General features: G+C 34.8%; 2 protein-coding genes across 2 annotated transcripts in view; one reads left to right on the top strand and one right to left on the bottom strand.

Annotated features, from left to right (window-relative positions):
* The window catches only part of LOC111047528 (uncharacterized protein C11D3.03c), a 93841-nt gene that overhangs the window by 26739 nt on the left and 42686 nt on the right, over positions 1–24416 (top strand). The window lies entirely within an intron of this gene.
* Positions 1–24416, bottom strand: part of LOC111053425 (IQ and AAA domain-containing protein 1-like) — a 32099-nt gene that overhangs the window by 4930 nt on the left and 2753 nt on the right. Inside the window, exons 3-10 of the mRNA XM_039438801.1 lie at positions 23691–24024; positions 14196–14433; positions 12175–12447; positions 7227–7474; positions 5448–5724; positions 4418–4668; positions 1579–1839; positions 791–1000 (exon numbers count right to left, since the gene is read on the bottom strand). Coding sequence (XP_039294735.1) covers positions 791–1000; positions 1579–1839; positions 4418–4668; positions 5448–5724; positions 7227–7474; positions 12175–12447; positions 14196–14433; positions 23691–24024 — 2092 coding nt within the window. The remainder of the gene's footprint in view (positions 1–790; positions 1001–1578; positions 1840–4417; positions 4669–5447; positions 5725–7226; positions 7475–12174; positions 12448–14195; positions 14434–23690; positions 24025–24416) is intronic.

The following is a 24416-nucleotide window of genomic DNA, read 5'->3' as shown; positions in this document are numbered from 1 at the left end:
AATAAAAAATGATAATGCTCTAGTGATCTTCAAAGTTTTTGTTGTTTGTTGACAGAAGAGGAATCTATAACACTATTCTCCAATTCAAGAGCAATCCTGTCATCAAAGGCAATTTTATAGGAGCAGATCAATTTCTTATCTTCTTTGAATGACATTTTCCAACAAAGTTTAAATAATCTTCTCATCTTGGTCTCAACACCATCATCTTAACCAATAGAATTTGACCGTCTTTGAAGTTAACAGATGCGTTTTTCATGCAACATTAGTTTCTTACTCAACAATAAAGTTGCAAGCGAATTCTAAATTGCTACATGGATGATCTTTATGTATGAAGATTATTGATAACAATGGATAATCATTACATGGATAAGTATCAAGCGAATGATACTCCATCCACATCATCCACATTGTAGTTGTCAATGATACTGAATTGAAATAGATTTTGATCATCAATCTCAATAGATATAAATATGTTTGTTTCTTTAGCACTCCTCTAATAATGAAATTGCTGAATATTTGAAGTACAGTATTGATAGTAGCTTGAATATTTGCAGAGTATTCTGATTAGATCAAGTCAATATTCCATTGGGGTGGAATTATCCAATTCAAAATTCATAGCAGGCAATACTATGATATTATAGCACTTTTATTATTACAGCTTTGTAGAGCTTCCAACAGCTTGTTTATCAGAGTAACTGAGTCGTTTGAATGGAAGCATTGTGAATCTACATTAGAGAGTAAGATCTCGAGCTTTCAAGCTACATTTCTGCTTCTGAGATTATGGTCTTACCAATTTGTCAGGATTTCCTTGCCAAGGATAATCAGAAGTAGCTAGGAAAAGTACCCGGTCATTTTCACCATTAATCTCCTTCACGAGCTTCATTAATTTTGATCTAAGCATTCTTGGGTTGTCGTCTTTTTCTGATCTCGGAACTCTCTTATAGAAAGGTTTATGAGCACCATCTATGAATATAACGCTAGGCTGCATCATTCGAGACATCTGAAATACAGATGAAAAACACCAATATCTTCATTGAGAGCTATTGCTAAAGAAATAACTCACATAGCTAGTACGAACTCACTTACCCAGATTAGATTACGGATTTCATATTCAGATTTCAGAGGACTCCAGGAAATAATGATCCTCGAATATTATATTTTCATACTTTTAGAAGTAAAATCTAAATAACTGAAGAACATTCCTTTTAATGAATTATTGTATTGTTATATTATTATATCATCATACCTATTAACTATTTTATTATTATTGTTCTATACTGTTCACCTATTTTATTTTTACCAAAAAAAACAAACCACATTAGCAGATTAAATCTAAGAATACGTGATACTATTTCTTTCTCAAATTCATCAAGCATTAAAAAACCGAAATAGAGTTATTTTATTATCTTATTGTAATGTAAAATGTATCATCAATAATAATATACTAATTCATATTTGTGTGTGCTTTCTCCATGGAAGTATCAAGAAATTGGGAGCATTCTTGGGCCAATCTATTCAACTCATCTATTATTATTCAGCAATTCAGTAGTAGTTGGAATTTCACCTTCGGAACGTTACCTTGCTAACAAGATGCACAAGCATACCCACTTCCTTCTTGGACTTGAAGTGACCTCTCAAATTCGGGGGTGAAAGGTCAAACTTGACAGCTCCCAGCTGACTACATACTGCGTTCACCAATGTCTTCTTGCAGCAGTTGGGGGGTCCCATCAGCAGGACCGATCTGATCGGAGGAGGGAAGTGCCCTCTGGGAGGAATCACACTTCTGTCGACGGGGGGTCGTGGGGCCATCACGTTCAGTATGCAGTATTCTTTCAAAACCTGAGCACAAGAGAATATTGGATGAGTCGTCAGGTTGACTGAATTTTATAGAGCTTACCTAGGCTCAGTGCAGGTGCTAGTGAAGGCAATACACGTAAATAAAGTCCAATATCAATAAAACATTATATAGTATCTATTTCTCCAAGTCTCATCATCAATATCTTGTTTCCTTTTTGTGTAGTTGAGAAGTTGATATTGTGGTAATTATTCATATTGAATGAAAAAGACTGAGAAATTGTCGGCTATATATATATACCGTATATAGCGTATGGCATTTCCTTATTCGTAAGTCCTTGTAATTTCGCACAGATTACAAGTGCACGTCCAAATTCCACCATTATTACACCATTGTCAATCTCTGATAAACTTATCAGATAAACTGAGATTATCAGAGATTGACAATGGTGTAATAATGGTGGAATTTGGACGTGCACTTGTAATATGTGCGAAATTACAAGGACTTACGAATAAGGAAATTCCATACGCTATATATATAATTATATATATATATAGTATAACTTATCAGATAAACTGAGTTTATCAGAGATTGACAATGGTGTAATAACCGAAACCGGTCTTTCTAATTATCAATAAATCAGTGGTTTTTTGGCAATTTCTCAGTCTTTTTCATTCAATTACTTGTTTCCCTTGACAAATTGAAAATCCTGATTTAATCAAAGCCAATCTCATCAACAGCAATACTTTGATTTCAATCGAAACAAGTTATTGATTAGCCGCTCAAAGTCTTGATAATTTTGTAAATTTACAAAATAATTTGCATTGCCGTTCCCGAACTATAATGAATCTGGATTTGAACAAAATGGAAGTCACGTCACTTCTACGTAAACCACTCAGCAAATAGTAGTTTCCTGTGTGAGGCTTTGAATACTGAGAATGTTTCAAATTTGTTTTATTAATTTAAATAACATTGATAGAATAGAATAATATTCCATTCGAACAGAATAATGTATTTGAACCGTTTTTCAATTAAGAATTCTTCTCAATAGCTTTATTGGTTGAACTCGCCATTTTTTATCTCAGTGTAACTCCCAATGCAATGTAATCCAGTTATCTAGAGTTCTCCTGTAACTTTTTACTATTTACAAAAACACACTTCACTTCAGTAATGCATACACATGATATGACTTCCACAGATTCAATCAATGGGAATTGAGTTTATCCAATGTAGAGTACTATGTAAATAATACTGATACAATATGAGATTTGCGATGAGTACCTAATCCCCAATCCAACTTGGCATTGCGTGATCGATCGTCCCCTGCCACTCATTCCACTCAATTTCACCATTTGTATTTTTACTGCACTTCAGTAACCGCCACACCACTTTACCGATGAATAAATATAAATCCATATGAAATTTATGATTGGAATTGTTGGAGTTCAACCAAGCGAATACACAGAGTAGAATTCCAATTATGATAATTGTTTACTGACATTGGTAGCAGTGCGCTGAACTGAATATTTTTTATCGAGGTAGCTCGTGGTATCACGCATGCACAATTATTATTATTCACTATGATTGAGAGGCATTGAACAAATAAAAATATCCTTTGTGGATCATCTCCGGAAGGTCTCTTATGTCAACTGAGACTCGAACAGTAGGCTAATACATTGCTAGGAAAAATGTTTTACCAAGTCGATTTCCATGCCAATAACATTCAAACATGATGTTCACTTCTTTTCTTCAACCTCAAAGATTATTCTTTGTTTTTCAATATTGCAGTATTTTCCCCAACATAATACTGTCTTTGAACAAATGTCGGCATTTTACTACACGGTTCATTTTTTGTTATTTTAACAAAACTTTGCTGCTGTCCATATTCCCTTATGCAATATTTCATAAGCTCATGCTTGTCAACTGACTAGTAATAAAGTTCTCTTTGAACACGTTCGATTCGGGTTGAATATTGCATCACATCCTTGATGGACGTTTCATCTTGTATAATCCAGTAGTATCATAGAATAACCAATCTATATGGCTATTCCTAGTAATATGTCAGCAATATCAGCTTCCATTCAAAGTTGCATTCTGAGAAACCATTCATTGTTCTTTTTAATTTTCTAAATCTAGGAGGGAATACATCTACAATTCTTAGTAGGTACTAGTCGCAATCATTGAAAGAGGAAGATTATATTCAGGATTTGTTTTGTTTAGGGGAGGGGAGAAACTGATTTTTTCTAAATTTATGGGGGTGGGCACCTCTCACCTGTTATATGAAATAATCATAATAATATCGAGTGACATGGCTGCTGGCTCAGCAGCAGAAACATATAATATATGTTTAAGGTAGCTCCCAATCACTTTTATGGCCTTTGCCATGACCCAACGACTGATCATCCGAAACACTGTGGTGGCCCAAGAAAAATATCTTGTCCGAGCAGGGATTCGAACCCAGGCATCTGAATTCTAAAGCCAGCATCTAATCTACTTGACTATGGTCATTTCCAGGTTTATATTACATATCATAATGTAGGTTACAACCTACATTGGATACGATTAGTAATCGAAAATATAATTGGAAAATATAATATGTTTCTAGACCTAGACACTGATTACCTGTTTCAAATCGCCACTCCTAGAGAATGGATCACCAAAATATGGATCCCCTCGTAACTCCATATTACAGTATGCATAATCAAGGATCAAGTCGTCATCTATGTTTATGAAGTCGTACTTCTTGATTACATTTTTCAAAACCAGTTCCTCGAAAAGTGAATCGAAAGTACGATCTTTTGTCGGATCCCTTTTTACTCGCTTTTTTTTCGGCTTTGGCTTTTTCTTGTCTTTCATGAAGTCCAAAGGTTTTTCTTTAAAGAAAACAGAATTTATAGGAGTGATTTTTTTTTAATAATTGAATGATCATATTTATTGACAATCGAAAAAATTCTATTTTATTTTACCTATCATTTGATTACAGGTATCCATTATTCATTTTTGGAATTTATAGAATGATGAGTTTTGAATTGAGTGAAAAAGCCGTGAGCATCGTTTACATCGATGAACTTAACGAAATAAATATCCTATGATACCTTATTTTTGTATCAGGATAGGAAATCCTTTCAGGTCCAATCCACCATAATCGACGTCTGGCACGGCCGTGCCGCCACGTCTCTTATCTTTGCATTACGCCATAATATGTTTACATTGGTGTGGCGTGGAAGTGATAAACGTCCCTGCCAGACGTACCTTCTGTATGAATGGATGTAGCCTAATAATACTCTCAGAAAACTCATTTTTTCACTACCTACATCCTGCAGGGTTGAACAAAATTGTTTCATGTGTTGCTGACATAAAGAAGCATGACTGATGACTGTGAATGAATCACTCATCCTTACATGAATCCAACATTATCCATAGTTATGACTATGAACATGAAATGATTATTGATTTTCTCATATGTAATTTACTGATTCATGGTGAATGAAACTCTCTACTTGAATGAACAAGCAGAGAGACGATCAATCAACTCGTCGACATGGAGAGTCGAACTTGAAAAATCGGTGGATCTCGAGTTCTACGCTAATGTAGCCTCGTGCATTGGAACTTGCAATAGCCTACTCTTGAAATTCCATGCACTCGCACTCACTTCCTCTGTCAGTGAAGGCGGAGAATTGCAAACGATCCATCTCTTCTAGAATCACATCATCCACCATTGACCTCAGATCGGACATTATGTTCTTCATCACTTCGCCGTCAACTTTCTCGAGGAACGGCAGTGTTATGCTCCACACACCCACCGCCTCCAACATGTCGTGAATCATCTGCTCCAGGTGCTTCGGCTCACATGTATACACTCCCTGGTTTCGTTTCTCCGCTATAGTTGTCAGCATTTTCTCCCTTTTCTCCTTCGCTTCTATTTTAGCCTGAAAATTATATAAAAGATGTAAAAGTATCAAATGTGGTTAGAGTGATAGATATGGAGCAAAACGTGAATACAGAATTAATTGAATCATATACATTAAGAGAGTTTCATAGTCCAACATTCCCAGCTTTGAATTCTCCATCCATAGGGTAGGGATCATGAAACCAAGTTATTCTGCGTGACTATTGGACTCATTGATGTACAATCACTTCTTATTACAAAATTTCAATCATAGCCGTATAAAAATAAACTCTTCAAGATCGGTACACTTGGTTTGTTATTAGCAATGTAATACCATTAAGAGTGAATAGGTAGTTGACATCAATGATGTTTGGAATAATAATTATTATATAGTTTCAGCCTATTCCAAACCTGAGCTTCAGGTTTATTCACGTCGAACAGGGTTGAGAAAAATAGAATAGTCATTATACTATTTTAGATGAGTTACATTCATAGAAATCTGAAACCTGAGCTTTAAACGTAAGCATCTAGAACATTTAAGAAATTATAGTCAAGAAATATTCACAATAATAGTATTATTGACATAATCTACATAATGTGATGTCGAGGATTGATTGACTGTATTGAAATAATTATAATGAACTAGCCGTCAGGCTCGCTTCGCTCGCCATATCCGTCTAGCACGGGGGGCTCCGCCCTCTGGACCCCCGACTGGATCGTCCAAGAATGAGATCAGCAGGCTCGCTTCGCTCGCCTGCATTTTTCATCTGAGTATTTTCATCATATGTTGGACGATCCAGTCGGGGGACAAGACTAAACGTCTGGCTGAACGAATATGGCGAGCGAAGCGAGCCTGACGGCTAGTAGTATAATATTCCCAGGAATAGCTCTGATTGAAGTAGCAGTGCCCAATCAATTTTTCCGCGATAAATGCATTTCAGTTAACAACTGTTTCGAAGAGGTACTCTCTCTAGATTATAGTTCTATATTAACATATGGTATGGACATTTTTCAATTATAATTAAGAGAATAAGAAGAATATACATGCTAAAAGACGAACTTTAAACCTTTAAAAACCACCCTTAGAGTTAGAATATTGCCAAAAGATTTATTAGTGCGCCTCTAAAGGGCCAACTGAACATACCTACCAAATTTGAACGTTTTTGGTCCGGTAGATTTTTAGTTCTGCGAGTGAGTGAGTCAGTCAGTCAGTCAGTGAGTGAGTGCCATTTCGCTTTTATATATATATATAGATAAAGCAAATGCCTTTTTCCAGGAATGCTCAATATTTTCTTCTGAATTTTAAAAAGATAGTACTTTTCCAACTGTTCACTTACAGTTTCTCCAAACTTTCAAATAATAAGGATAATTCTTTTATCCAGAAATGTATATAGTTACCATTTGATATTGTAGTATGCCCTATGTTAAAAGTTGTTTCAAGGGGGTGAGAGTAGGAGCATCGGCACCTAAATATTGAGAAATATGGTTAACTTCCACTGCCAAACACTGAAAGGTCATCACGAATGTTGCTAATTAACTCACTTGTTGTTTCATCAGCTTCATTTCTTCGATTGTTAGTTTTGGGGGTGGAAGTGGCTTATACTTTTCTCGTTTCTCCTCCTCCAGCATGAGATGCTTGATGGTGAACGCCGCCTCGGCAGCGAAAGAAAACAACTCAGGTGTGATGATGAAGCCTCCAAGGATTATAACAGGAACGCTCAACAAATGCGGAGGATAAGGAGGCTTAACCTGGCTCACATTGTATTTCTCCATGAATGCGTCAGGCAGTCCTGGAAACAAAGTCAATCATAATAGCTTTTCTCAAGATCAAGCTCCATTCTACTAATTAACCCTGTAACGTTCCAAAATGCTTTCACGGGAGGGATATAGGATTACAGAATTGCTTGATTCTCTCCAACATTTGAGCAGCTAGCAAAATATCAGGTGACATTCTTAAGGCTGTGCAAAGGCTAAAAATAAACTTTCTACTCGTGATATTTTCCAAAGTATTTCGATTTGTATATCATTGAGCTATCAAAATGAAGTTTTCTCAGGAAAACATTTTTTTTCGATCATTACTTTTTGAGATATGAGCGCCTGAAGTTTGAATTTTTGGGACAGAACATCTCAAATTCGGTAAGATATAAATCCATGAGATTTATAAGATCAATTCTTCATGGTATTGTTCATCTAGTGAAACAAAAACTTCCTGAAAATATCAATTTTCAAGATGTTATTCAATCTACCAAAATAACTCAACAAAAATTTATTTTTGGTTATTTTTAGTAAATTGAATAACTATCTTAAAAATGGATATTTTTAGAAAATTTTTGCTTTACTAGATCAACAATAACATGAAGAGTCCATCCTATGAATCTCATGGATTTATATCTTACCGAATTTGAAATGTTCGGTCCCAAAAATTCAAACTTCAGGCGCTCATATCTCAAAAAGTAATGATCGGAAAATAGATGTTTTCCTGAGAAAACTTTCTCATTTTGATAGCATAATGATATACAAATCGAAAAACTTCGAAAAATATCACGAGTAGAAAGTTCATTTTTAGCCTTTGCACACCCTTAAGTAGAAGATGAGTATAAGATGAAAAAATTTTCTAGTATGTCGAAAATTTCATGTTTTCTGCTCGAAATATCTCGAAATTGACGAACATAATCATTAATTAAAAAATAACTATGGTTCGGATGGAATTGACCCAGACACCAATAGAAAGGAGACATTCTCCTCGTTAATTTGATATGAATTTATTACGGATTACGATGCCCCATGATTCTGAGAGAAGAAATACGAATCTTCGCGATGTTTCCAATTTTATCATAAAAGTTGAAGTTTCTTTCAATCCTTCAACCCAGAAAAATTTTCAACACTACTAGTATATCGGGGATGATATTCTACATCCAATTCTGATGTTGAATTGGAAATTTGAGAAAGTTGGAATTTTACACGATTTGGCAACCCTGTAATTTCTTCGGATGGAGGGCCAAGTCTCAACTTGTTCTACAGAAACTATAGGGGTGAGGACTCTTGATATGTTCACCTCCTAGCCATCCTTGAGAGAGCTGCGGGGTCAAAAATTGTGTCCCTAACTACCTTGTGTCCCTTTATACATTTATTTAGCATTCGTTGCTTAGACTATGTATTTCAAATATGCATATTATCCCCTATTCCATGGATTTTTCACCAATTTCTAACAGAGATCACCATTTATAGTCCATACAAAATTAGTTTGTACTTGGAGGGATATGTGGAGCAGAGAAAAGTTGGTATACAGCGGCGGTGATGTTGCCGTGCTACAGCAGCCAGCGTTCTCAACTAGTGTTAGTTCAACAGCTCATGATGAACATTCGAAGTTTCTACTGTGAATAATGTAGACTGTAAACATCTACTGAAGTTTCATATTGAGTATAATCGACAAATCGGACACTGCGCCTCTTTCTATGACTCTATTCATCACTGTATTTGGCTGATCTCCCTTCATTTCTCTGCTCCGCATATTCCTCCAAGTCCAAACAATTCTGCATGGACTATTGTGGTAGCTTTCTTCAACTATTCATCGAAATCCAAGACGTGTATTTGAACCAACTTGGATAGGGAATCAATCACAGCTATGATTATGAATCACCAGTTATACAATTTGATTCATGCGTCTAAATTTGTGTGCTTGCACACATTGGAACGGAATGAACAGCATAGCTGTGGTGATCAGTAATCGCATAGGAACGCTCGTAATTTAGCGAGAGCTAACAACACAACGCACTTCAACCAATGTGTAAACATCAGACATGGTTTGTCACTCTTCCCCTCCCGCCTCCATGCACCATCACCACTTGAACTGAGAGCAGGTATTTGGTTGTTGGCAACACAACGTGTCACGTCAATTTCAGCTCTTCTTGTAGTAATGGGCCACATGGAAGTAAGTAGGACAAGAGGATCAGCAGTTTTCTGCTGAGAACGGCATGCAGGGACTAACAACATGTTCGGAATCTTGAGATCGTTCAGAATGTTCCGGAAAAGAAAAACTCATTCATGTGTAGTCCTACTGTATCATTATTGGGAGCATCGGTGGAGCTGAACATCTTCCTTTGAATTGAGGGCGTTCATTGAAAAACTGTTCATCACTTTAATATTGGGGACTGAGAATAATTTCGATATTGCATGAGTAATAATATTTTAACTGTTCTATTTGAAAAAAGCTGTATTTTATGATATTCGGTTAATGGGAGAGATGATAATAATTGACTCTGAATGGAATAATTTCATTAATCTACGACCATGTCATGATGTAAGCATTAAAACATCACAATCTATCCAATAGCACGGGTCTTCTCACAATGGATTTTTAAAACTACTATCAATTGTAACGTTATGCAAAGGTTTCCGATTCTTGTGGAGCAACATTACTGATTCTAGCAGAAGGGGTCTGTTACATGAAGGTTACAAGTCCTGTAATGGAGGAAAAGTTCCTGTATTACAGATGAAAATTAAAAGTTTGTGTTTCATAAACAATTTTTCCTGTAAAACAATTTACAAGTCACTTGCCTGTATTAGAAGTAAATAATACAGCACTTCATCATTTTTTTGTTTTATAGAAAGAAACTTCCTGTATTACTGGACCTGTAAATTGTTGAATATTTCATCATTGTTTAGACCATCCTAAAACTTTCACGTAAAGGTAAAATCTTGAAAAGTGGCATTTTGTTGGAGACAACGTGTTAAAATGGATGAGGGTAGTAGTTCTAGTTCTAGTGAAGATAACTATATTGTTATTATTCGTAGGCCGAGAATTTTCAAGGACAGAGTTTCATACAATATGATGCAGGAAACTTATCAATATAATGAACGATTTAGATTAAGCTTTCCTCAGTAAAGCTTATTGGAAATATTCAGAAAATGTACGTCCATAATTTTTCATGTTTTTTATTTAACAAAATTTGATTAATGTCGTTAATTTAATTATTAACATTTGATAATTAACCTTTTTTTGAAACATTACTACTTACATAAATTATAACTGTTATTATAAGTTATACAAGTTAAGTAGTTATCATAATTTCTCAACTATTCATCATTAACAAAATTATTTTCCTGCATGAATGCAATCTGTCCATCATCAGAAATTTGATAACGTGGATTTTCCACCAAAATATTTTAAGTAGGTAGCACTTTGTTCTGATATTATATTAGGCTCGCTGGCCAATGGAAACATTAATTCAAAATAAGAGAACTGTAATACAGGTGATTTTACAAGTGTAGAATTATTTTTATGAAACATAATTTTACAGAATTGTAAATTTAATTTATAAGTCCTGTAATACAGGCCCTGTATTACTGGGTTTTTATGAAACAGGCCTCAGGTTTCAGCTTGTCAAATTTTCACTTAATCAAGTATTCAAGTTTCCATTTCGTCAAGTTTCAGTACAATTCGTTAAGATTTCAGTTTATAAAGTTTTCAGTTTAACAAGTTTTTAGTTCGTCAAGTTTTCAGTTTATTAAGTTTTCAGTCCATCAAGCTTTTAGTTTATTTACTTACCAGTTTATCAATTTTTCAATTTGTCAAGTTTTCTTATTCGTAAGATTTTCATTTTGTCTTGTTTTCTGTATTTCAAGCTATCATTTCAAGTTTACTTTTCACTCACTCTGAGTAGCTTTTCATCTATTAGATATTTCTAAAATATAGGCTAATTGGCTTTTGTCCAACCTTACATCAGATCAACAATGTGATAGTTTGCTAGAGTTGTCGTAGATGAAATAAATAATGTACACAAGAGTTTCAGCACTCTTCAGATGCCCTCATGTTTTCACGATATTCTCTAGCTACGCTCGCTCACTTATGTCTTAACTTACTCCAACATTAAACTCGTGCGTCCAAGACCCTTCTAATAAAACTGCTTCTTTAAAAGACCCTTCTTACCACCAAACTACTATAACTTAACTCCAACATTAAACTCGTGCGTCCAAGACCCTTCTAATAAAACTGCTTCTTTAAAAGACCCTTCTTAACACTAAACTACTATTGTACTATGTATATTTTACAAATTGTTTATAAGCTTGATTTTTGTTTCTTCACATTAGTAATTGATTAATTTGCTTTCTTCACTTTCACAAACAAACTAAATATTCTATTATCTTAATTTTTTGCTGAGGATTATGTTTGCACATGACCTCTAGGCTTGTGCGTGTGTGAGGAGAAGTGATATGACGGGATAGACTCTGCTAGACAAAAAAATATCAAAAATATAAAAAAAATATCATGAATATTGATAACTTAAAAAAGTGATTTGGATAATGAGAGGTATTACTTTATTAAAGGATCGTAAAAGAACTTCTAGATTGCCAGATTGCCACTCACACAAACCTCGAACAAAAATCATCAATCATCCAATTTTTTATTTTTTATGAACACCACAAATAGAACAGAATGCCTATGTGTCTCATAGCTGTTGTATTGGATATCACTTCAATTGGAACATACCTGCTAGCAGTCCTATGAGACCAGGAGGTGGAATGACATATTCATGAGGATAGAGAGCCACTTTATTCACAATTTGAAACCAATACCATATGAAGAATTTCAGCTCTTTGGTGATGTCCACGAATGCTTCGTCGGATCTCACCATGTAGTCCCTCTTTTGATATTGATTGATCCACCGTGTAACCCATTCCTTCTGCCTGATTCTGCCCAATTCAAGAATTTCCTCCTTCCTCCATTTTTGTGGAGTACTGTATTGACTCTTTCTCAGCTCATCTGAGAAAGAAAAAATTAATCTATGATCCAACCAACATGACTCTATTATATATTAATTAGCATTTGAATAAATGCATTCTCTATTTAATTCAATCTGTAAACATGACTCTCCCTAATACACTCTGTAACGTCCTTTTGGGGTTAAATGTGCCCAGCTGGCAGTAGTCGGTAGAGCAAATGAGATTTGAATATGTTTTATATTTATGCGCCCGCTGAAATAAAAATACCATATGGTTCTTACCAGCTCTTCAAGGAGTTTATATAAATTTCTGCTATCAATTACTGCAAACTGCTGCCGCTTTATCAATCGGGAATCCTTATTGCTGCTCTGATTGACTCCACAATAATATTATAGATGCTGGAGAGGTAGATAAATATGAGGGTTCTAAATATTGCACAAGACAATATGGTACCGACACCAACCCAACTCGCCACCATCTGACAAAGGGGTCAGCAGTGTGAGACAATACCGAGTCTGATCGAAGATCAGAATTCCTTATACTTTCTATGATCTAGTAGAACTGCTTCGGCTTAATTCTATGACCCTGTGTTTCAGTCAATTCGACTCCAGTAATTATGTTGAACCATTCAAATTAATCTTGAGAACGTAATATTTCTGAAGACTTAATGATCAATGCTGTATATCGCTGATTTATCAAACACATTCGGTGAAGAATATAGTTGATTGATAATTTTATTAATTTGTCACTAACCATAAAATATGCTAGTACAAGATTGGTCATGCATGAAGACAGGATTAAAAATTAAGAGTACACCATTCAACAGTAAAATATATAATTGTACATAAATGTATATCAAATGAGCAATAATAAAATATGAAACGATAAATATAAAACCAATGTGAGAAAGTACGCAAGAAAAAATATCACAGATGGCTAATTAAAAATCTTACTATGCCTACTAGTATCAATAAATAATTCTTGTAATTCTCCTATCAGCATATATTATGTTCTTTTATATGGCTCAATCGTTCGACTTGCTTTCGCTTGTCAAATAAAAGTTCATAGTTTTGTATTCCAACAATATAAAAAAAATACTGTCAGTGGAATTTAGATAAGATAAATTATCCTTGGAACTTTGAGCTTCTGTTAATTCTTTTGAATAATACTGATATTAAAATATATTAAATTAGCATAGAATGTAATAAATAAAATAGTGATAGATACTTAAATATTTAATTCTCATCAATGTTCTTAATAAGACTTTCCCTTATTCATAATTACTTATTCATAACTCACGTGCGCCGATTTTTCACAAATTCAAGATGTGGCATGGATTCGCCTCGTGTGTCCTGTGCCTTATTTCTGGTGGGCTGCTGTCGTCTTCTCCAATGGAAATAATTAATTGAATAACTCTTGTCATAGAGCGACTCCACTGAATTATAGCGATTGCTTAATTAGGAACATTCAAATTTAAACCTTGGCGAACGAAAATTAATATTGTAATAAGGGGTTCAGTCTAATGCTCTCATATTGGTCGGTGTCCCGGTCGATCTCTGGCAAGCAAGTGGGCAGGTGATCCTCCCTTATTCTTTCTTAACATAAGATGAGATGGATTAATAATGGAATTCACATTCAATCTATTCATCTTTAATCCGAATTCTGATAAAATAGAATGGTACACAGAGTGTGTCTCTGGGTTTCCCCAGAGTGTTACACAGGAAATCTTACAGACAAATCTTACAGAACGTTTATGATCCTAGCTCAACCTCTGACTGACCTACTCACCAATGAGGAGTCTGAGCTTGACATCTTTCTCGCGGATTCGCACACGATCTCTGTATCCCCTCCAAAAACGTTGAATATTCAGTGTTGCCTCCAGAAGAACATCTGGCTCAATTGGAACATACGTGTGCCATGCAAGTTGATGTTTCAGAACAGCATTTTCCCAATTTATTCTAGCCACCAATCTAGCCTGCCTGGCTCTCTCATGGCGCTGGATCAGGCTTATGATTGATTGAAAAGTCTGTAATTTTACCAAAAGATGTTTCAAGTCATCAATTCGATTTCAAAAAGAATTTTCTATTCCACAATACTTTCTATGTAATAGAGGAAGGAATTGGCTTATTCATGTACAAGATGGGGAATACTCGATTAACGCATCATCCCTTATGAACTAACTGACTTACAATATCTAATGAGAAGTATATAAATATTGCATATAATTGAACAATACAGAGGATTGAATTGTGATAATTTAGAAGGACCTATTTTTGAGCAGAATAATCTTTAAACAAGCATAAAGATTCTAAATTTACAGAGGATGGATATATAGGCTTATTATCATTGCTATTGAAAAATTCATTGCAATTAGATAATTGAGAAATTCATTTTAATTTGATAATTGGAACGAATTTATCAAATTTGTGATTCTAATTAAACGCTGAAAGCCAACTGGACAAATCTTTCCGTGACTAAGTAGCGTAAGCTTAATTGGTAGCAGGTTCGACTCATGAATGAAAGGTTGCGAGTTCGATACCAAACATACACTACTCTCTTATTTTACTCTCTGTACTCTCTTCATTTTATGCTGGAAAATTCCATCACTGATGGAGGTTATCTACATAATTTCGACAAAATATACATATTTTCCCTATTTCTGATGTTTCCTGGAAATGAAGAAATTTCATTTCACAACACATAATTTTCCCCAGTGCAGAGTAAGGGTTTATTTATTAGTTATTATTATTTTCCAAATGCGACTTCCTAGAAGTATTTTAAGCCTAGTTGATGATGATGAGATAAATGATAATACAATGAAGGTAGAGTTATGAATGAATAAAAATGATAGGTTGATTCGACTCAAGAAACCTGGTTGTTTATTCGACAGAGGCTGGCTCAAACAGCACTCTAGTTTGTGGACTGTATCAATTACATCGAGAACCTTTTGGGGGTTGTCTGGCGTCGGGTAGCAAGTTGAACAATTTAAATGGCTAAGTGCACAATAACATAGGCCTACCTTCATGTCCAAATCCTCCTTGCTTCTAGGATCCCGGGTCCAGATCACGATACGAGACGAGACGGCACTTGTAATAAATCACAATAAATCAATAGATCACTTTGCAAAAATCGGCATTACGAGAAGTGAGCTGTTCGATTGGCTGTCAATCGGCAACTGGCGCGATTATGCTATACGCATCACCCTTTAATTGCCCCCTCCACCACACAACGCCAGCCAACAAAGGGGAACATTCATATAATGTCCGAACATTCCGCCCACCTTGGAAGAACTTCCAATAACAAAAAAAGAAACCACCTATAACGAACCCTACTAGGGAAACTAGAAAAAAAAATATTCACTCCTCAGGGGCCATTGAGGAGACTTATACAAAAGGAGTAGGAGGCCCACGGAAAGGAGAGGATGGGACAAGAAATAATGACTATATACAACCAATATAGATAAAAACAAGAAACAAAGCAACTTGGGAACCTTTCCCACATGTAAAACAAGAAACAAAAAAAAACTAACCACTAAACTTATTGAAGATCCCTTCAATAAGGCCTAATCTTCATCAATAGGGAGGAGACATACCCTATTGACAGCCCTAGTTAGACTTCCCTTTGCAGCCTGTACCTCCACCACTCTCACAACTCCATCCTGTCCAGGGAATATCTTTGTTATTCGACCAAGCCTCCAGTGAAGAGGGAGTAGGTTACTTACCTGTAAGAGAGCCCATACGTCCAATGTTAACATTACTATGTTTTCTGTACAATTTTTTCGGGTTTGCAAGCTAGATACATACTCCAATTGCCAACGGTTCCAGAATGAGGATACAATTCTTTTGAGTAAACTCCATCGATTTCTCAAGTTCACCGATTGAATTGATTCCTCTGCGTCTTTATTCTGTGTTGCTAGAGTAATTTTTCTTGCTTCCAATTCAATCTGTTTGGAATTTCCATCATCATTACCGTGGGTTTGGTGTGGCCAGCACTCCAGTGCCACAAACCTAGGCCAACGATGAAGTGAAGACCAAATCCAACTCACTGCCACAGTTGAATAAGTCCAAGCTGCAATATAATCTATCTTTATAATTTTTGAAAGCACTTCTTGAACTTCATGTAATAATCTAGCTACTAGGACAACCACACAAAGCTCCCATTTCTTCACTACCTCCACGGATGCTATATCATCCCAGTCACATCCCGATTGCCATAGACATTGAATTATACTCTTAAAGGTAAGCATGAAAGGTGTGAAATATCCTAATGGATCAAAAATTGGTGCAAAAGTTGATAAAACATTTCGTTTTGTAGCTAGACTGGATGGAACCTTCACCCTGTAGAAGAGGTAGTAACCAATTGGATTCGATTGGAAGCCAAGAATTTTAATGGTTTTATCAGACTCCAAAGTGAAATCTTTTGCATCAATAGCGCAATGCTCTGGAGGGAGATTTGATGAAATATAGCTGTCAATAAAGGTTTTTTCGATCCGAAAATTAAATAAAAGCTGAATCTCTCACCATCGATAGAACCCTCCCAGAGGGTCATTCTCCCAAAAGTCCCAAGAAATCCCCCTGGAGCTTTCACCCCTAGCCACCCTCAAAGTTGAAAAATGCAGGTAATCACAGAAAATCAAATATCTCTGTAACCATTGATCGGAAAGAGTTCTATTATATGTCATTCGATTTGTTCAATAATGTACTACAATATCAGTTACATTCATTCTCCCAATAAAACTAACAGTTTTCTTGATATACTAAAATATATGTAAAAATTTAGGGGGGTTGCGATTTGATTCTTTTGTTTTCTCCGATTAACTTCGAAGCAAGTGATTTAAAAGAAAAATGAGCCAAATAATTAATGTAGTCACTTCCATTGCGAATCCATTGATGTATATTGTTACGTATTTGCGATTTGATTTGACGCCGTGGAAGGGGAAACAGCCGACGCGGTACAGCGCGGCTGACTCTCTTCGCCATAGTAAACAGTAAACAGGAAATCAATTATCTCTGTAACCATTAATCGGAAAAAAATCTATCATATGTCATTCGATTCGTTACATTATTGACTACAATATTAGACGTATTCATTTTCTCAATAAAACAAACAGGTTCCTTGATAAAATGATATATATGAAAAAATTTTGGGGTTTTTCGATTTGATTTTTTTGTTTTCTCCAATTAACTTTGAAGCAGATGATTTTAAAGAAAAATGAGCCAAATAATTAATGTCGGCAATTCCATTGCAAATCTATTGATGTGTATCATTATGTATTTGTGATTCAATTTGACGCTGTGGGAGGGGAAGCAGCAGACACGGCTGACTCCCTTCACCATAGTAAACAGTTTTCAGTAAACAGTAGGTAATAGTACTGCTTTCTACATTGCATCGTATTTACACTCTTGCGCTCGAAACAATCAATTTTGTCTATTGTTAAGACATTTTCTGAATCTAGATTTCCACTTTTCAATACTCTACAGATTATTATAATCGTCTTGATTTAACTACGCTGATGATAAAAATCAGGCTTTCGTTGTATGCTCACAGAATTTATCAATTTTAAGTGTGTCATCTCAATACGAGTCACACGTAGTATCACAATTTGATAACTCTAGTTTCAGATGTTGATGTTCTTCAATGAAGTTTGTAGATTATGACGTGTCCGACTTCTTCACCTTATCCTTATTTTGTGAAAAATGAAGATTCAAAATTTCTTTTCATAGCTTTTTTGTGTTTCTTCTTTTTATTTGATTACTTTTTATAATTTAAACACTAGTCTTGATAATGTAATGAGTATCATCGGATCGGGTGAACAAAGAAAATAAGAGGGTAGGTATTTAATAAAATTAAAGTAAAGATTTTAGAAAATAAAAGTGAAAGGTATTTGAAACAAATAGAAAAAATTCTAGTGATAATTCAACTTTTTCTAATAGGTACGAATTTCGAGGCTCTCAATATGACTTTTTCCCAACCACAGGCAGAAATTCCAATGATCATCATAATAGTACCTACGGTAATTTAATGAAAATTCTTTGTATTGTTCAACGTAAGATAAGCTACATCCTTAAGGTAATCAACTTATTTGGGATTATCATGTTTATGGATGAAAGCGATACTGTGATAAGAGATTAGTCAAACTAAAATATAAACATTATATACAATGCACATCTCTGATCAACTCAAATTAAAAATGATAGTATCAAGCCGAAATGAATAGAGCAACTGAATCAAAGTGACTATCCACTGTTCAATTTGCACTGTGATTTCCTTTTATACTTTCAAATGGATTAAATTGCTTGACTCTCCAATGTAACAATTATTGTAAAAAAAACAAATGGAATGTGAACGTCATCCAAATAGCATTTAAATTTGAATTTTCAGATCATGGAATTCATAACAAACTAATTCTTGAGAGAATATTGATGAATATTGTATGTAACATTGATACAAGCGATACAATGAAAAACATCTATTAATTTAATACTGAGCTTATCAAATTCATGTTACCGTACCTTCAAAGCTTTTAAAATATAAAACTAACATTCTCAATCTTCTCTACTGGAGTAAAACATCGATAGAAAATAAAGAAGAGCCCATCATAACCACAAAATACTTGTACTAAAATTCACTTGAACTAACTCACTTCAACCCTTCAATGATCACAATCAACTAGAATGCTGTGAAAACTATTATATTGATAATCAGATACCGTACATTTTTCAAATAGCTTCACCCAACTAAGTCTGTGAATGCCAAGTCATAAGAAATCATGTTTAATAGATTTAGTTTTAATGCTTCAGCATATAAATAAAAATTGGTCTATTCTTTTGGTGCCCGAAGCAAAACCAATATAAATCAACATTAATCGACATCAAGAATAGCTTCTACCAACCTTCTAATTCCAGTATGATACTACTCATGCTTTACTTCCATTTATGAAGTTCTCATTGAGGCCCTTGTGTAATGAATGACAAGATGAGTGGAGTTGAAGCATTGATGTGATAACAAATAATAGAATATGATAAATCATCTTTCAATTCATCTAATACACGGTAGGCTACTTTGTACTTGATTCATGATTCTTTACGAATTTTCCATCTCCAATGGACTGTACATCTAGTTTTCAATAAATTGAATATTCAACTTTCTATCCTACTTGTTCAACTTGTGATTAAGAGGGTAGAATAATGTAAAACACTTTCATGATTTTCCTACTTCATATAAATGCTTACTCTTCCTTAATTTGTATTTTTGCATGGCTTTCATCTTTAGAATCTACTGAATTTTCATACTGGACTGTTTAGATATGTAGATTCAACTAGTAAGAACGGAAGATAAGCTACTTTTACAGAGAGAATCATAGAAAGTTTCAACTCAACAAGCCCAATGTATAATTTTTATGCCTCAGCCGTCATATATATTTTGGCTCAACTGTAGGTATATTATCAACTTGGCTTGGAGAATATTAACTGTGGAAAACAGCAAACACTACACGCTATATGATTTTTCAGGAAATTGCCACTATTATCACTATTGTAATCTATGATTTATCTCAGTATTTGACATTCATAACTTATGATGAATTGTAACATAGATTTATGATCGTATACATAAATATTTATCATATTATGTAATAGTATGAATATCTTATCGGTTGCAAACAATATCTTTGTCTGTCATAGAATGCATAATTAGAAGCACATATATATAACAACGAAATGATGAGTTAATTATCACATTTCAATCAAAACATAGACATCAATAATGATGACTGTATTGTAATAGTGGCATTAAAATAATTAATTCACGTAGAAAATACTGATCTCCAGAACCAGCAATGAAAGCTGTATTACTGTAATCAACTTGGTTGAATCTCGAAAATTATAATATTTAGAATTTAGAGAATTAAAAGGTGGATATTTAGTTTCAGCGCATGTCAAAACAATGGACGAAATTGATTGTTTTGAGCGCCATAGTGTAAATAAGATGCAACTGAGGAAGCAGTACTAGAGGTATATTACTGTTTACTATGGTGAAGAGAGTAAGCCGTGCCTTACCGCGTTGGCTGTTTCCCCTTCCACAGCGTCAAATCGAATCGCAAATACATAACAATACACACCAATGGATTGCAATGAAATTTGCGACATTAATTATTTGGCTCGTTTTTCGTTTAAATCATCTGCTTCAAAGTTAATTGGAGAAAACAAAAAAATCAAATCGAAAAACCCCTAAATTTTATCATATGAATTATTTTATCAAGGAAACTGTTTGTTTTATTGAGAAAATGAATACGTCTAATATTGTAGTCAATAATGTAACGAATCGAATGACATATGATAGATTTTTTCCGATTAATGGTTACAGAGATAATTGATTTCCTGTTTACTGTTTACTATGACGCGCTGTACCGCGTCGGCTGTTTCCCCTTCCACGGCGTCAAATCGAATCGCAAATACGTAACAATATACATCAATGGATTCGCAATGGTAGTGACTACATTAATTATTTGGCTCATTTTTCTTTTAAATCACTTGCTTCGAAGTTAATCGGAGAAAACAAAAATCAAATTGCAACCCCCCTAAATTTTTACATATATATTAGTTTATCAAGAAAACTGTTAGTTTTATTGGGAGAATGAATGTGACTGATATTGTAGTACATTATTTAACAAATCGAATGAGATATAATAGAACTCTTTCCGATCAATGGTTACAGAGATATTTGTTTTTCCGTGATTACCTGCATTTTTCATGTTTTAGGGGGCTGGGGGTGAAAGCTCCAGGGGGATTTCTTGGGACTTTTGGTAGAATGACCCTCTGGGAGGGTTCTATCGATAGTGAGAAATCCAGCTTTTATTTAATTTTCGGATCGAAATTCCTTTTTTGGACCTTCATTGACTGGGCTAATAGTAGAATGATTGCTGGCCCACTTTAGCAATTCAAATTTCCCTTTGCTTAACAATTCAGTAAGCTGCAGTTGCTTGGTTGCTTCCATTGATGAGACTGATGTAACTATATCATCCATGTAAGTAGAACATCGTAAGGCTTCAGAAGCCGCAGGGAATATTTTTTCTTCATCTTCAATAAACTGATGCGTAGTACAAATGGCAAGAAATGGCGATGATGATACACCATACGACATAGGTCTTAGAGTATACTCTTTCATTTCTTCTCCCTTTTCGGATTTTGTCCATTTTATTTCAACATTATCCTGTCTATCATCATCTAACTCTTCCAAATTTCGTTTCACCCTTTCAAAAAAATCTTCTCCAATTTCCTTTTTCGGTATGGGTCTTCCCATATGTTTGATTTCATGTGGACTATGAATCACTTTTAACTCTTTCCCTAAATTACCGTTGATCGGTAAATTACTGTTGAAGGCTATACCTTGTTTACCTGGAACTTCTTCTAACTTATCTCCCAATTCTTCTTCTCGAATCATGGAAACATTCTCTCCGATATTAGTTTTACCTTCAAGATATCCAGATATCTCACTCGTATTTGTTTCCTTGGATGGTAATTCTACAATGTATATACCAGTATTCAAACGACAAACAGTTGATTTGTATATCTCCTCACAAGCCATTTCACCTTCCAATAATTTTTTTATCCTAGGTGGCTCTTCTACGACCCAAAATCGCTTCACCAACTCTTCTAAATTAGCTTCTAAATTAATTGGAATACATGCACAGATTATTTGAGATAGTAGAACTCTCCTCTGATACCTTACACATCAGGCAGTAGCCCCATACAGTTTCTAGGGCAGATAGTGTACCCGCTGGACCAATAATCTTTCTTCCAGTCAGAATGAAGGGGAAGTATTCAGCACCCAATAAAATATCAACCTCCTCTGAAAGGAAAAATTCAGAATCTGCTAGCTCCAGCTCGACTCAAGAAACCTGATTGTTTATTCGACAGAGGCTGGCTCAAACAGCACTCTGGTTTGTGGACTGTATCAATTACATCGAGAACCTTTTGGGGGTTGTCTGGTGTCGGGTAGCAAGTTGAACAATTTAAATGGCTAAGTGCACAATAACATAGGCCTACCTTCGTGTCCAAATCATCCTTGCTTCTAGGATCCCGGGTCCAGATCACGATACGAGACGAGACGACACTTGTAATAAATCACAATAAATCAATAGATCACTTTGCAAAAATCGACATTACGAGAAGTGAGCTGTTCGATTGGCTGTCAATCAGCAACTGGCGCGATTATGCTATACACATCACCCTTTAATTGCCCCCTCCACCACACAACGCCAGACAACAAAGGGGAACATTCATATAACGTCCGAACACTGATAGTCCAGTAAGTTACATGGTATAAATAATTCATCCTAATATATTAATATTCGTCTGTGAATTTTGTTGAATCTTTTGTGAAACCCAGTTATAACTTGATCACCAGCTTCAAAAGTTCAAAAAAGTATTATTCTCCACAGTAGACATGATGGAACAAGATTATTAGATTAATGTCAACATACTAGTCCACTGACTCGCTAGTGAAGCTTGTGTTCTCTGAGCTAATGTGATCATGAGGTCTGTACTTGAGTGGTGTCTGACAAGTATTACAATTCACAATGCAGTTGCAGCCCATCTCCTTGATTAACACCAGTGAAGCTACCACAAATATATCTCTTACCTATGTACATCTTAGCAAACTCATTATAATAGTCACATTTATACATGAATGGATGATTATTTTTGGCAAAGAGATTCTTTTGGATCTCTGCCTTCGGATGTTTGTAGATATTGGAGTTATTTGGAGTTATTGGAGATATTGTAGTTATTCGGAAATATTGGAGTTACACATTGAAGATTGAAATTTTAAGATTTCACAAAAAAATCCAATAAAATTCACAGAATTAATAGATTATTAAGATGGAGAATTTATTTCATGGAACTTACTGAAAGTATGAATATTAAACTTTGATAGATTATAAAAGACTAGTTTATTTCTTATATAAGTTTAAGTAAGGTAACAACCCTTGCTTTGCACTGGAAAAAATGTTGTGTTGTGAAATGATATCTGCTCTTGTCGAGGGAACATCAGAAAATAGAATAAGCATTCATTATCATTTTGTCAAACTTACGAAAATAATCTTCATCAGTGTTGAAGAATGAGGAAAACATTTTTCTTGGAGGATACGAGGGCTTTTCTGTTGGGTTTCAAGGAGTTCTATGCTACTATGTATTCATTGATTTTTGCATCATACATATTGAACTAATATTTATTAACCTATTCCTTTCGTGAGATATTAAGGAAAAATGTGATCAATGTTACCTTCTGCTCAGGTGTTAGTTCAGGTTTTTTATTGATGATTTGTTGAAGGAAAGTGTCCGACTGCATTTTTTTCTTCTTCTCTGCTAAGAGGGGGAGTATTTGGCCTGATCCAGAGTTTCGGTTTGTATCTGGATTTTCTGCTATCTCACTCTGATTGTCTAAAGCCATGTCCATCATTTCACCCGTTTCCATATCTCGCCGAGTAATTATTTCATCTATTTGTTCATTCCATTTTCTTAATATATCTCTTCTCTCGATCAAATAGTAAGGTGGAACTTTTAATTCAATATCTCTACGTGTGAGTTTCATCTCAATGAGAGAATCATCCAAGTATCTATGATAAAAAACTCATTTGAAACATCGTAAGAATGAAGTTATCGAGTAATGGAATCAATTTATCATGGGATTGTTGGAAATTCATAGACATGGACTCTATCTTTTAGAATTCAAACTTTTAGTTCGTGATCAAATTAAAATTTATTAACAATAATTCAAATTGCATTACAATAGAGGAATACTCTGAAAAATGTAAATTTTTCTCCACAGACAAATCTGTGTGTGGGGAATAATGGGTGATAATCACGCCTAGCCTTTTTGAAGAATTCTTCACTTGACTTTTGAGTCTGCTATCTACAACTGTACTGCTTAACCACATTACCATAATCCTGATTGTAGTGAATTATGAGCATCATTTGAAAATCATTATCACGATGAATGTGATCTACA

This window comes from Nilaparvata lugens, chromosome 1, assembly GCF_014356525.2.
Source record: "Nilaparvata lugens isolate BPH chromosome 1, ASM1435652v1, whole genome shotgun sequence".
Taxonomy (NCBI): domain Eukaryota; kingdom Metazoa; phylum Arthropoda; class Insecta; order Hemiptera; family Delphacidae; genus Nilaparvata; species Nilaparvata lugens.
This window is presented reverse-complemented; position numbering and strand designations above follow the sequence as displayed.